Raw genomic sequence first — 15,429 nt, 5'->3', positions numbered from 1 at the left:
CCTTGCTGGGTATATTGAAGGACCTCTAAAGCACAATGCATAAGCCTTGTGCTCTCACAGATATTACCTGTAGCCTTGTCATTGGCTGAGCAGGTGCAGGAATCAATTACATGAGTAACTGAGTAATTACATGAGATCCTGATAGCATCTGGGTCTTAAACAGACAGCAAATCTTACCTTACATGCTTGGGGTAAACTCTTTGGCAATAACCACAAAGCTTCCACTGTGTCCTCCTTTAAATCCCACCTTAAAGCTTATCTATTCTGAAGTGCCTGCAAGTCATACCGGCTGACACTTGAACAGCAAATGCTACTTTGGGGCTCACCCTTATCTGCCCAATTTGTGTGGCTTGTTCTCTTCCTGTGTCCTGTCAGACATGCAGATGTTGAGCTATCTAGGGCAGGGATTGTCTCCTTTTGTTACGCGTCTGTATAGAACTCAAGTGTGTTGAAGCCTACAGTCTCCCAACTGAACCCTCTCTCTGGTCAGGAGGCTTGCTAATTTGCTATCTCCACAAAATGCAACCCAACCCTGTATGTTCTGGACATGGTCAGCTTCCAAAGGATATATTTCCGCTGCAATGACTTTATGAGGTCTTCTACTTTTGTCTGGAACTTCACAATGGCTTTACATTCACACGGGTCTTCCTCTGTGGACCAGAGAACAAAAGTGAAGATCAATCAAACATAAGATGGAACAACAAAGAGTCAAAACTTAAATCATGAGGCAACTGAAATAGGGTAATGCCCATTTTCTTCAGCTACAAGCATGGAGGAAATCAAGATAGCCTACTAAATTCTCTGACTGGGTATTGCTTTGTTTAACCTTAAATTAAACAGAGGGTTACAGATTTTGCTGGCTCTATACATGCTGAACTGTGAAAATTCCAGTTTTACTTATCAAATTAATGATTGTCCTATGTACTTCACAGATTCACAGAAGTTTAGGGCTGGAAGGGACCTCATGCGATCATCAAGTCCAAGCCCCCTGCTCTGGGCAGGAATGACTGCTGCAGCAAATAACCCCAGCAAGGTGTGCAACCGTGTCCTTTTGAAGATCTCCAGGGTAGAAGCCTGCACCACCCCTGCTGGGAGTCTATTCCAAAGTCTGGTAACATAAGCCATGAAGCTTTTCCCTATATCCAGTCTGAAATCTTCTTCTAGGAGTTTATGACCATTGCTCCTGGTTTCCCCTCTAGGGAGCTTTGGTGAATAGCTGCTCACCTAGCCCGGGATGTTCACCCCTGATATATTTGTAAGCTTCTAAGAGTATGGTTAAGCAGAAAAGTCTTTTCTGATTTTCAGGAAAAAAATAAACGGTGGGTTCTGCTCATGGATAACACAGAACATTCCCTGAGCTTTGGCGTTGATTCCACGCAGTATTTTAAAGTCGTTGTATTACAAACAGAAAATCTACACTCAGACAGTCAAATGGTGAGATTGCATCAAGTTACTTCACTCATACTACAAGGGGCTCATCCATACCACTTTAGTAGGTACGTCCCAGGAAGGATAGGACATCCAGGCCTAGCCCATCTGTGTCTGCTGGCATGCTCCTAAGTTTGACATTCACCAGGATGTCCACTCTAGGCTTGCTCCTAGCACCTGCTCTCAAGCCTTCAGTCTTCAGGGGGTCTGAGAGCACCCCGGAAGGAGGCCAAAGCAACCTCAGTGGTGAGCTTCTCACTCTGCAACAGGTCAGCAGATGCAAATGGAAGGAATATCCTTGTTGATGCAGAACCAACAAGCCCTAGGAGAGCTAGTGCCTTGGAGGGAGATATGACATGGTGAGGGACACAAAAATGATGTCTGCAGGGTTCCTGCGGGAAATTGCATTGGGCACCTTCACCTAGGCCAGTGCTCTGTGCGTGTCAGGAGGCTTTTTGGTCTGTCAAACCTGGAGGATCTCACATGCACTATTAGTCCTCCCTTTGTTAGGAAAATATGGACAGAACACAACCCTGGTAGGGACAAAGTGTGTAGGGAACTAAGTAAAATGGGATGCAAGATGGTGGCTTAGGCAAGGATCTCATGCTCTACCTCCTTTCAAATGTCTTCTCGCCATTCTCAAGGTGCCTGAAGACATGAGCCCCTTCTCCTCACAGCCCACTGCTCTGCTAGGTACATGAAATACTAGATGACTGGGAGGGGAGAGATGGAAGGAGCTATGGAAGTGTCCCTCTCCTCTCTGTTTTCCCTCACCCATGCTAGTAGTGATACCATGGGGAAAATATATATTAAAAAAACCCCATTTAAATATTAGTTCAGCTTGGGACCCCAAGAACTAATAGGTATCCTTCATTATTGGATAGGAAATGTCTATTTTTCTTTGTTCCATTTTCAGTCCCATAGTTAAAGCTGCAGTGAGTTTTGCTCCATTAGTAATGTAGGCCAAGCTCTCTGTATTAGTAAACTTTTAATATTGCATTAATGATTTACCAACATACCTTTATAATTCTGATTAAGTGGAAGAGCCATTTCTATTTGAGAGAGATGAAATCAAACTGAATAGCTGCAGAGGAGGGCTACTAGGAGGATCAGAGAAATGGAAAAATGATCGTATGGAAGAAGATTAAAAGAGCTTTACTTGTTTAGCCTGGCAGAACAAAGGCCCAGGGGGATATGATTGCTGTCTATAAATACATCAGTGGAGTAAAATACAAAATAGAACAAATGACTGTTCAAACTAGATGAGAATATTGACACAAAAACAAAGAGGTATAAAGTAGCCATGAATACATGTAGGTTGGAAAGGTGAAGTCTCTAATAATCAGAGAAGTGCAGTTCTCAAACAAACTTCCATTCGGAATCAGAAGGTAGCTCAAAGGTCTGCCCATGGCTCCTGAATGTGGTTCTTTCAGATTGCAAACTGGTGGCCCTAACCACTGGGCTATCCTGTTTCCATGAGGTAAGAATGGAAGTGAAACAGCTGCAGCTAATCTGTCAACATTAACAAGACGAACTGCATTGCATTTTGGCAAAAAGGTGACAATGTTACTTGAATGGCTGCATTTTTGCATCTGCAGCAATACAAAATGAATCCCTACAGTAAGAGTTAGTCTGGACAACCCAAGCGGTACATCATCTCTACAGCTACTGCATATTGCAAATGCACATCGTGTCTCACTCTGAGGCTCTGGCTCTCACAGGGCTTGTAGACCAGGGGTGGGCAAAATGTGGTCTGCGGGCCAGATGCAGCCTACCAGGCCATTCTATCTGGCCCGCAGGGCCCCTGAAAAATTTAGAAAATTAATATTTATCTGCCCCTGGCTGCCTGTCATGGTTTGCCAAAACTCTGTCAGTAGCCCTCCACCCGAAATAATTGCCCGCCCCTGTTGTAGACTGTACCTCGGTAGAGATCCCTGGGGTTTGAACCAGTTTATTCACAGCTTTGTGCTCACTAGGTCTCTACACCAATGAAAACATATTTTCCTAGTAATAGTATAAATCAGCACAGGCCTATACAACTGGTTTTGGAAAGAAAATGCCAAATTGTTACAGTGTTAGGAAGAGCCTTTCATTGTAGCTTTCTAATATATTGAGAGCTAATACTACATTGCTCAAACATCTGGAAACCCAGCCATTTGTTCACTGCAGTACAGTGGGGTCTGCTGAGTTGAAGGGATGATACCAAGTGCTACAGTCATTCTTCAGGAACCCCTGCTTATTCTTCCCTTCAAAGGCTCCATGTTTTGGACTGACTTATAATTCCCCCCAAACAACTTGGATACAATTTTGCCCAGAAACCCGCTTTATTGGCTGGGAAAAGTCACTTATGATTATCAGTCATACAAGAGGAATGGCCTCCTCAGAGCCACAAAATATTGCATCTTCCTGGTGCTTCTTTGAAGGAAAACGGCCTCCTTGGTTTTCAGGAGGCCCGGTAGATCAGGGAAAACACCTTACATGGAAGAAAATGATATCTATATCTCCCACTGCTTCTAGATACCTTCTGATGCATTCAGGGGAACGATTGCCATGGATGAAAGAAAGAAAGTGAAGCACATTTGAAAGCACAAGAGAGAGGGTTGCTCTGGTTCAGATAAACACAAGAATAGATCAACACAAGAAGTTTGGCTTCTGACATGACCAGTCTGGGGACTCTACAGAGCTGTAGGGTACACACTTGGGGTGGAAAGCAAGGGAGAGAAGATTTCCAGCACTTTTTGCCTTAAGTGAAGGTAGACACCTCATGGACCAAGTGCATATTTGCTTCTCTGCTTATAGAATGAGGGGGGGTTTTGTGTCTAATTCCCATCACTGTAAATAGGCTCCCACATTCTTTCCTTACTCACCAACACAGATTTTCTTCTGCAGTTTCTTCCCGATCTTGTTGATGGCTTTGAAATCAGCAGTGTAGAAGTAGTGTTCTGCCACAGGCTCTGAAGCGATTTCCCTTAATTCGTCTTCCACAGCATTGCCCACTCCCACAGCGAACATCCTAAACCCTGCAAACAACAAGGATTGTTAACCCTGCTGCCATTTTCTGCCCTGGAACAGCTGCAGAAATGTAACCAACTTGTACATCCTTCCCTGCCTTTACCACAATCAACATATGCCTCAGCCCTTTGATGTTCAGCATAGGTGTCCCCCAAGTGTATGGGGTTGTGGCTGTAATAGTACCACATGTTCAAAGGAGATCACTTGAGAACACCCACGCTGTCTGGGCATGCAGTTACAGTGCTGTCAAATTCCCCAGCTATAGGATCATGTGAAATGGAAGCTGTTACAGCCCACTGAATAAAAAACACACATCCTGTAGACATGCCATGCGAACGATGAGAGCCCCCCTTGAGCTGTCTCAGAAAGCCAAGAGAAAGCTAAAATTAAAAACTAAAATCCCTGTAACTAGGAAAACTCAGCTCTGGATTTGTATCTGAGATTGCCTCTAGGGTATTTTTCCCCTGTAAGTACTTGTTTAAGAACTGGTGATAGAGAAAAGAAAAAGAATGCAAATACAACATAAATCAGTGATTCACATACTACTATTATGTGGATGAGGCTTTTAAATACTAGCTTAATGCATTCTGTGCTTTACACCCCATGTGCATGATAAACATGCTTCTGAAATGTCAGTTATTTGTGCCCTTGTGTTTGATCTCTATTATTATACCCAGGCCCTCAAACAGGTCCAGTGGTCATAACAAATGATGCAAGGAGGTGAAAGATTTAGCAATTCACAAGCAGATCCACAAGGGCTGCGTCCGTTTCATGCAGTAAAGAAGGGATACGAGGAACGTGCTCATTAGTAGGCTAGCAAAAGGGGCATCTCTCCAGACACTTAAGCTTCAAGATTTTTTAAATGTTTATTTTTATTTTAGTTATAAACCCTCACTGGAAGTGGAAAAGGGGTTCCCTGCCTATCCCCCATCACATGTGACTAATAGCAAAGGTTTGTTGAGGTTGAGTGTATTCTGTTGGAACTTGCCCATGTGGGAAGAGGCCAGCACATGGCCCAGCCATCACTTAAATTCTGTTTCAGGTCAATTGGGGGTTTTAACTTGGATTCAATGACGGCACAAAGTCCTTGTACAGGGGTGTTTTGGTTTGTAACTATATAGTTTGGTTGTATTAAAGGACTCGGGATAAAGGGTTGGGGTGTAAGAAAAAGGTTCCCTGTATCTTCTTGCAAAAAAATAGTTTGCCCCTTCACCTGTGATGCTATTTTGTAGGCCTGTGCAAAGTGGCTAGTATTCACTTCAGATTTGGCTGATTCAGGGGACAGCGATTCAATCTGGTGATTTGAATCACTGTCCCGAATCGATTGGGCCGGATCAGCCAGGCCCGTCCCCTCAGCCCGGCAATGGTTGCCCTATCTGCCCCAGCTCCCAGCACTTGGAAAAAAAAAAGTCCCGACTGACTGGGTGCTGCCAGGTGGGGGGCGATCCCCACTGCCCCACGCTGCATGGGGGGCTCTGCCGTGAGCCCCCCGAGCCTCCCCTCTGTCCCAGTCCCCCCATGGCTGCCCTGCCTGCCATGGCTCCGGCCTTTTAAGGAAAAAAAAAACATGAGAAAACCCCCACACTTACTGGTTCCTGCCTCGTGGGGGGCGATGCCCACTGCCCCCCACTGCCCCATGCCATGTGGGTAGCTCTTCCATGAACCCCCTGAAGCCCCAAGGCTGCTGCAGGAGTGGTGCATCCTGGGGTTTTTCTCCATTTTTTTTTCTTAAAGGGCTGGAGCCGCAGCAGGCAGGGCAGCCATGGGGAAGTGGGGAGCTGAGGGTGTTGGGGAGGCATTGGGGGGGCTCGTGTAGAGCCCCTCATGCAGCATGGGACAGTGGGGGGAAGCAGGGATCGCCTCCCACCCAGCAGCACCTGGTGAGTCAGGGCTTTTTTTTAGAGCTGGGGTGGGTGGGGCAGCCATGGAGGGGCTGGGGAGTGGGCAGGGGTCAGGGGGGCTGGAAAAGCATGGAGGGGCTGGGGCTGGCAGGGTCCTTCCATGGTCCCCTCCCTTTTCCCTACTTACCAGCTCCAAGTCTGGCTGCAGCTCCATGCTGCAGCCACTAGGGACTGTCTGAATCATCAGAGCTCTCCGAATCTTTTCCAAAGATTTGGAGAGCTTTGAATCAGTTCGGACCTTTTAATTGGTCCTCTGATTCGATTTGAATTTGGAGATTCAGCCACCGAATCTGGCCAAATCTCCTCCGTATCGAATCAGGACCTGAAGCTTCGCACAGCCCTACTATTTTGTTTATTCCCTTGATACTCTTTTCTTTTTATGGTCCTTAATGCTGAGATGCCATGATCTATAGTTCTACCTGACTGTGCAACCTGAGCCATGTTGCTCATCGCAAGCTCAGAGATGCTCTCTCTTTCCTTATCAGGAAGGGAAGTCATGATGAAAATTACTTTTATTACAAATAGAAGCCAGGCTAGATTTGAACCACATAGACTATCCAAGAGTGTGTATGTGCGTGCGTGCGTGCGTGCGTGCGTGCGTGTGCGTGTGTGTGTGTGTGTGTGTGTAGCATATCAGATGAAGTGAGCTTCATATGTATATCTACTTCGGTTAGTTTGTAAAATTCAAATCTACCCTGACTTCTACTTGACTCAGACTAAGATAGCTATCTATGTCTCTGTTTTATTACAAATATAAGGCCAGGACAGGAGAAGGAAGAGGGTTGAAAAGGCTCACACACAATTGAAAGGTTCACATGCAACATCTCCATCCTTGCATAAACTAATTGCCTCCTTTGTTGAAAGCCTCAGCTGAGAGACCGGTGTTTCACTTGGAAGAAAAACCATAGGGTGAGGTTTTTATGCCACACATGGAATTAGACATTAGATGGAATGTCCCCGGTCCAACTCCCAGCCCGAGCTACCCCACTGAATGTAGAAAATAGAAACCCTCTCGGTCAGTATAGAAGCCTCTGGGTAGAGTAGAAGCAAAGTATGGGAAACTTGGCTCTATTGCTGCCCATGTTTTATAATGAATGAAGGACTTTGTTTTCTGGGATTATCAATCCAATGGCACCATTTATGACTTCATCACAACTATAGATGAACCAGCACCAGACAGAGTATTTAACCCAAAGAGAAAACAATCACATGAATTTTGGGGGGCCTACCTAGCTCCTTCGCTTTCTTGGAAGCATCAGTGATGTAATCTTGTGACCGTCCATCAGTGAAGACAATGCCCACCTTGGGGACACCAGGCCTTGCTCCATTAGAGACAGCAAAGGAATTGTCAACGAGGTATTTCAGAGCTTGGCCTGTCATGGTTCCTTTCTCCATGTAGGCCATCCTTTTCACTGCTGTCTTGATATCCTTCTTGTTGTTGTACCGCCCCAGAGGGAACTCCTGTCTGACCGAACTAGAGTATTGAACCAGGCCAACATGGGCAAGTGTATCTGACACTTCCAATGAGTCCACAATCTGGTTGATGAACTTCTTCACCAGCTCAAAGTTTTCTGGTCGTACACTCTTCGAGCCATCAATCAGGAAAACAAGATCAAGGGCGGCTCCTCCACCCCCACTGCATGCTGGAGAGAAAAGAGAGAGGGCAAAAGTTGAATGTGAAAAGCTCAGGGACCAGTTAACTAGACAGGAGGCTAGCTGCAGAGGGACTTTATTAATGGCAACATATAAAGGGTTGGTCAAAAAAAGACAGCTGTTTTTAATGTTTTTATTTTCTCATTTTTAAAAGTTGTTGTGGTCATTTTTACAAAAAGAAGTTTAAAAAACAGTTTTCAAAAATGAGAAGCGTGTGTTTCAAACAAGATTTGCTTTTATCAGCTGCTACCCCCTGCCTCATATTTTTTATTAAATGTTTTTAGATAGAGATGTGTGTGTGTGTATGTAACCAGAAACTTTTAGCAAAAACAATGAGGTTGGGGGGGAGCAGGGGGGAGCAGCTGATAAAAGCAAATGTTGTTTACAAGCATTCAGTTAACTCTAAAACTAACAGGGCTTGAATTTCATAGATGGACTCACAGGGCCATTCACCTCTATATCACAAAGTATTGTTACAATATTAATTCATTAATCCTCTCTAGGATCTTAGTGAGTGGTATTAACTGACCTTGGGAGGTGTTGTAAAGTGTCCTCCCAGGCTTTGCATGAGGCGGGTGATTTGAGCTTAGGGTAATGCATGGCACAAGAACATTTTAATTTGTAAGCACTAGGGAATTTTAATGATGGGCGTCATAGGTTTAATTTCTATTGGTGTCATGGGACTTCCCCAAACCTTGACTCACAAAATGCATCTTTTGTGAGGGAGTGATTGGATCCCAGGAGCTCAGGGTTAGGCAGAATTCCTGTGGCCAAATGTTTTTTCCTCGGCTCGGCAACGAAGGTTGCACCGATACAGCCAGAGGTAGGTTTAATCAGCTGGGTTCTGTTCCCAGCTTGGCTACTGACTGTCTCCTTGTTTCAGATGACTGAGTTCACAGCCCCCAGTCCATTTCAGTACATCTCTTGTTCCAGCAGGCAATGGCCAGGATAAAGAAAAAAAAAAGACAACTTTGGATATAGTCCACATATCAAAATGTTTTGCTCTGCTGGAAATCCTAGAGGCCATAAAGTGACTGAAACTGGTACAGAAAGTCTCTTTGTTTCCTGAATGGCAGAGACCCCCCAAAACTAATCAGAGCCTGTCCCACAAAATCTAATAGGAAGCAGTCCCTGGGGGACTCTTTCTCATGTTTCTTTGGCAGGTCATTTTAGACACCTCATCATGGCCACCCAAGCATGGGATAGGGCAGGGGTGGGCCAAATGCAGTCTGCGGGCCAGATGCGGCCCACCAGGCCATTCTATTAGGCCCACGGGGCCCCTAAAAATTGAGAAAATTAACATTTATCTGCCCCTGGCTGCGCGGCCCTCAATGGCTTGCCAACACTCAGTAAGCGGCCCTCCACCCAAAATAATTGCCCGCCCCTGGGATAGGGTATGTGCTGAAAGGCAAAGAGATCAAATACTTGGAAGTGGAACGTATAGGTAGGAAGGTTCAGGTACTTTGGGCAGAAGTCTGGAATGACATTACCCATCTGGTCGATGCTCAATGCCACCTTTGCAAAGTTTATACCCTCAACTACGTCTGGAGAGAATTTTTAGCTCAACATTTACATTTTTTTTTTTTTGAAACTACAGATTTTGTGCCAGTGAGCAAAAAATAAAAACAAGAAAGTTTCCAAATATTTTAAATGGAAGATTTTAATTTTAAAATTCAAAAAACCCTTTTGGTTTCAAAATTCCTTATATTGTATTTCAAAAGGAAAAATTAAACAACAGTCAAATCAGAGTAACTTTTTTAAAAATCCGAAGCAATACTTTGGTTTGCCAACAATTTCAAAAAAGGTTTCCCTTTGAGTCAACCCAAAATTAGTTTTAAAATTAGTTTTCAAAACTAAATGAATTGAAAAATCATTGCTTCACACCATTCTGGAAACTCCCATGAGAACTTCAGTGGTATGGCTTATTGTGTGGCTGTCCTGTGCAGTGAGAAATGCTGAACAGGGCAGGATTTTCCTCCATCAGATAAGACAGAAGGCAATTTTACTGCAACATTTCCTGTTTGGGCCTTTAGCCACAGTTCTTGGCTTGCTGCATCCTCCTGCCACTCACTACCTTTTATTTTTGAATTTGGCACAGTGTTTTTTGACGTCATGCCCCATAAAAAGTGTTTAATTCAGAAGCAAGAGGCAAACAAATGCTTACCTAAACCTCGGACTCTTGCACCTCCCAATCCCATACATTTTCAGCAGAGAATCCCAAACGAGTCTCTTGCTTCATTAGTTCTGGCACCTAAAGCTAAGGCTCAGACCAACAGGCCAATCAGACCTGAGATTTCATCTGTCCCATCTTGGGACCAGCAGTCTAAGAGCCTAATCTTAGGAATTACTTCAATGGATTTTAGATCTGGCTCTGCGATGGGAGAGCTACTCTTCTGATTCTCAGTGGTGAGCAACCCGTAGTATGAGATGTAGGTACCGTCATTCTGCTATGCTTTCATCCTATCACTTTTCTGAGCAGGGCAGTGTTGCTGGTGGAATAATCCAGCACCCTGTCATAAAGTTCACACTCAACTTCATGCCGGGCTTGAAAACATTATTTACCACTGCAGGTTTTTCCATCACTGTTCAGGGTGAAGCCTTCTTTACAAGCACACTTGTAGGACCCTGGTGTGCTGACACAGATCTGCTCACAGTCGTGATCTCCCGTGGCACACAGATCTGACACCACTGTAAGAAATGAGGTAGATTAAAATTATGTTGAATCTCAATGTGGAAGTGTCAAAGGGAGCTCAAACCAAAGTCTGCACTAGCTTTGTCTTCCTCTGTCTGCAAGAACCGTGTAGAGCACATATTCTTCATTGTCTTCCCCCTCTATAAACTAAAAGTGAATGAATAATAAACCCCCATTTAATAAAACTTGATTCTTTTCTTCTGTAGCTCTTAACGCAAAATGTGATGTTTCACGCCGAGCACCCAAAAAAGTAAGGTATCCCTGTTACCTTTGGAAATGTGTCTCTCTTACAAGACAGACCTCTCTCTTATCCACTTAAATATCATCTTTCCAAAACAGTGTGCTTGGTTATCCTGTCCCTGATGAGCTACTGCTTTAAGCATTACATTAATTGTCAGAATCCAGATTAAAACATAGTATTTTCTAGATTGGGAAGTTGAAGCACTGAGGAAGAAGCAACATAAATAAGTCACATAACTCACTGGTAGGTCCTCAAATGCAGCCCAGATCTCCAGACTCAGGCTCCAGTACCCCAGCCCCTGGGACCAATACTGGCCCCTACTGTCTATAGAAGCAGGGCAGTATTTACTTCTTTATCTGAAGTTACTGACTGCTAATTCTTGTACTTTTGTAACTGTTTAGATCATGAACGTCTTCCTGGGACTAGCCAGCATTTGCTTTTCCAGTGTGTGGGTAAACTGTGATTAGTCAGAAGAATCACAAGGCATTGTTTCCATTCACAGATTAGTTTAGCATGCAGGCAAACATTAAATTCAGCTTACAGAAGTATGTGCAGCACTCAGATTTGCTCTCTGCAAACATTTGAGCCATTTGAATTCAGTCGGAGTCTGATGCTGAGCAAAAACATCTTGATCTGAAGTCAACATGCATTAGTGGAGCTCAGCCTCTCTTAAAACCAGGCCAAAGTTCGTAAGTGGCAGCAAAATCCAACTTAAAAGTAAGACAGATTTGCTAGAAACAAATTCATGCACAAAAAAAGTGAGTCTTTGGGGGAAATAACGTCAGGATTTGCCTGGATATACGCAAATATGGCTCTGGTTCAAAGTCCACTGAAGTTACCAGCAGTCTTTTTATTGACCTTACTGGAATTTGGATCTGGTCTGCTTCATGTATGCATGTAGATTTACATATGGATGTGTATGTAAATATGAGTATACATACACATACGTACTGAGACAGAGACTATACTCAAGCTTTCTGATTGCTCTAAATAATACAAGGCTAACTCCTAGCAGTTGCAAGCAACACTACAATAATAAATCAGTTGGCACATGCCCAAAATGGAAAGAAGTCAGCAAGAGTGAAACTGAGCCCTGTATGGATGTTACAGGCAATAATTATGCCTGTGCAGACTGAAGTGCGGCTCCCTGCTGCAACACAGAAGGCTTCACAGGAAGTGTTCTGAGTTACAGCAACTCCCTGCACCAAACAGAAGGTCACTGTTAGGTCCAGGGAAGAGGGAAATCTAGCTGTTGGCTATGAGCCTGCAGCCAGCTTCCCGGAGCAACGACCCCCTCCTCCATGTTTTCAGAATGGGAGGGGAGAAAGGGAGCAGAGGGAGCTCATTCTAGGGGTTCCCTAGCCAGCGCTGGAGGGTGGTTGGGTGAATAGGAGTCCCCCATCTTGGGGGAGCTTCAATACCCCAGCCGCTCCCTCCATCTGGATTGCAAAAACCCAGACCAAGCTCCCTCCCCTCCCTTTTCCCCCTCCCATTCTGAAAACAGCTCAGAGGCTGGCAGATAGGCAGACACAAGTTGCAGGAGACATTGTTTTGAAACATCTTCATCTGAAACCCTAATGCATTCAGTGAGGGTTCAGATTTTCATGCAATCGGCCATTTTTGAAGCAGTATGCAGCCATGCACTTCTGTTTGGTTATGGCTATAGACCACTTTCTATCAGGCAAAAATTGCCACTTTTGTCTGCATCCATTTTATATGCCATTTAAGTCTCACTTGTGTCCTCAGAAGAGGCGCTAAATGTTGTATATGCCTTATGCCAGGTTATTATGCTAAGAGTTCCATGGCTGGGAAAGTTTATAAAGACATTTGAGGGTTTACCACCCTCTCATAGGTCGGTTTTTTTGTTGATCACTGATGTTCAGACATTGCTGAATATTTTTCTCTGGTCTTATTAGCCATGTACCTGTTTTTCAATGGATAATTTCAGATACAACTGCTGATGTGTTCATATGGCAATTTTGCTTAATGACACTTATGATCCATTTGGCCAACTGATGATTGACCAGACATTGTTTCCACAAAGATGGAAAAGTATCATCATCTATGTGTTACTAATGGAGAAAATGAGACTGAGAGAGGTGGAAACAAATCATGCTTGCTTTGTTTTGTTTAACTTTCAATGGCTGTTGATATTCTGACTCATAGTTTCATAGTTTCTAGGGTCGGAAGGGACCTGAGCAGATCATCTAGTCCGACCCCCTGCCATGGCAGGAAAGAGTACTGGGGTCAAACGACCCCAGTAAGGTGGTCATCCAACCTCCTCTTAAAAACCCCCAGGGTGGGAGCCTGTACCACCTTACTTGGAAGCTGGTTCCAGACCCTAGCCGCCCTGACCGTGACTCCATTGAAGTCAATGTCAAAACCCCTCTTAACTAGCATGAACCAAGGATTTCACCTTAGCATTTCACTTTGGCATCCATTCTCTTTGTATGTTACACCTCTCCCACGTGGATATTTACATTGGAGCATAAGATGTATGTCTCCTCATCTCAGTACTGATCTGAGTCTTACATAGACTTCCTATCACATCACTCTTAGTTACCAACCAGCATTTTCAGCAGAAAAAGTTAAAACATGAAATTTTACACCTTCTAAAGGAATTGCTCTTAGTGGGCTTATTTACACATGTACTTAACCGTGAAGTAGATTAATTTGCTGAGCAGTAAAGCATCATCATCTACACATGCATGGCAATTAGGTTGGCATAGATTAATTTACTGTGCTGTCAGATAGTACGGTCAGACACAAGTACTATTCGATGGCAGAGTAAATTACTGTGCTTAAATGCACATGTAGATGGTGATGTCTGGAGTAGTTTACTCCAGCTCAAATTGTGCTGGAGTTTCATTTGCATTAATTGCACATGTAGACGCACCTATTGGGTGCATCTATACATGCAATTAATTCAAAGCAATACACTCTGGAGCTGTCTTAGCTGCAGTAAACTACTCCCGTGTACAGCATCTATATGTGCACCCGGGATGGCAGCCATTTGAGCTGGGGAAGAGCAGGCCCAGGTTGGCTAGCGGTGCTGGGGGTCTGGATGGCAGCGTTGGGTGGCAGAGTGGTTGGGTTGGACGTGAGGGTGCTGAAAGTCCGGAGCTTTATGGCTAGGCAGCAGGTAGAAGTCTGGCCCCCTGCTGGCTGGGCTGACTGAGCACAATTTACACATGTGACCAGCATCTACATGTGAGTTTAGTCGCAGTAAATTACCTTGGTGTAATTTCAGCATTAATTAGTTTACTGTAGCCTAACATCATTGCACATGTAGATGGTGATGATTACTCTGTAGCAAATTAGTCTACCCTGCAGTTAAATATATTTGTAGACATGGCCAGCGTCTCTCTCAATTCTCTGTCTACTAGTGTATGTCTGTTGGGACTGTATTTTGTCATACCTCTTAAAAACTGTTGCTACCCAGCTGTGTCTTAACAAAATGGTATCTGAGGCCCCATGGCCCATTTATTTAACCTAGAAAACAAATATTTATGAGGCTCTTTCTTCAGTCTTGTAGGTTTAATTTAAAATGGCAAAGCCCTTCTGCTTGGTGTTACTTGTAGGTGTGAACATGAGTTTGCAAGAGACTCAGAGTCTTATTAGATGTATTACAGTTGCTCCAAGGGGCATCAATGTATTAGACACTGTAAACATATGCGACAAACTCTGCTCTAAAGTAGTTACAGTTGAAGTAGACAAACACAAAGGAAGTGGAAACAGAGCCCAAAAATGTCTTGCCCCAGGTTACTTAGTAGGTCAACAGCTTATCTGGGAATGGATGCAATATCTCCACAAACCCATGTAGATCCCTAGGCTTTCTCCTTGTCTACAGGTTTTTTTGGCTCGGGGGAGAGGGAAGTATCTGAAGCACCTGAAGAATAGTGAAGTAACAATAGGATATCATATAAATGGGGGGTTCAGCTTCTCTCAAAGCAACAAGACCAGCTTTTGTTTAATCATGATTTTTGATTACAGTATTGCTAACACAAAGCTTGCATCAGGCTCCCAGAAGTCATGAGATTAGCGTAGAACTTATCAAGATTTATTTTAATAATAAATTTAACTTTTATTTTCATTGCCTTCTGGTTTCTGAGACACTATGGTGCACCTGGGTCTCATTTACAAACCTCAGCCACCGTAAGGACCAGGAATTTACTTGTTTTTATTTAACATAAACCAGAATCTAGTAAATTATACCTATGTAATCTATGGCTAAGTACAGACATGCAAAAAGCCGGAGGCAGAAGTACTCTAAGTATCGCACTTTACTGAAAGTGCTCTAGATTTGGACAGGAGAGAACAGAACAGACATTTGCTGTTCGGTGGAAGGGGCTCAGAGCCTGCCTGCACTGGCTGAGACCAGCAGTCTGGGGACACTCTTTCATGCCTGCAGGTTCCCAAAGAAAGCAGAGTCCAGCCAACCCCAGCCAAGCAGCCATCCACCCTTGATTGGCCAAAATGGCCCTGCCCCCCCCCCCCCCGGC

General features: G+C 44.1%; 1 protein-coding gene across 1 annotated transcript in view; it reads right to left on the bottom strand.

The window, feature by feature from the left end:
• Nucleotides 1-498: 498 nt before the first annotated feature.
• The window catches only part of MATN1 (matrilin 1, cartilage matrix protein), a 36,071-nt gene continuing 21,140 nt past the window's right edge, over nt 499-15,429 (bottom strand). Inside the window, exons 4-7 of the mRNA XM_019512062.1 lie at nt 10,557-10,682; nt 7,571-7,984; nt 4,296-4,448; nt 499-650 (exon numbers count right to left, since the gene is read on the bottom strand). Coding sequence (XP_019367607.1) covers nt 499-650; nt 4,296-4,448; nt 7,571-7,984; nt 10,557-10,682 — 845 coding nt within the window. The remainder of the gene's footprint in view (nt 651-4,295; nt 4,449-7,570; nt 7,985-10,556; nt 10,683-15,429) is intronic.

This window comes from Gavialis gangeticus, unplaced genomic scaffold (assembly GCF_001723915.1).
Source record: "Gavialis gangeticus isolate Ggan-Ray unplaced genomic scaffold, GavGan_comp1, whole genome shotgun sequence".
Classification (NCBI taxonomy): domain Eukaryota; kingdom Metazoa; phylum Chordata; order Crocodylia; family Gavialidae; genus Gavialis; species Gavialis gangeticus.
This window is presented reverse-complemented; position numbering and strand designations above follow the sequence as displayed.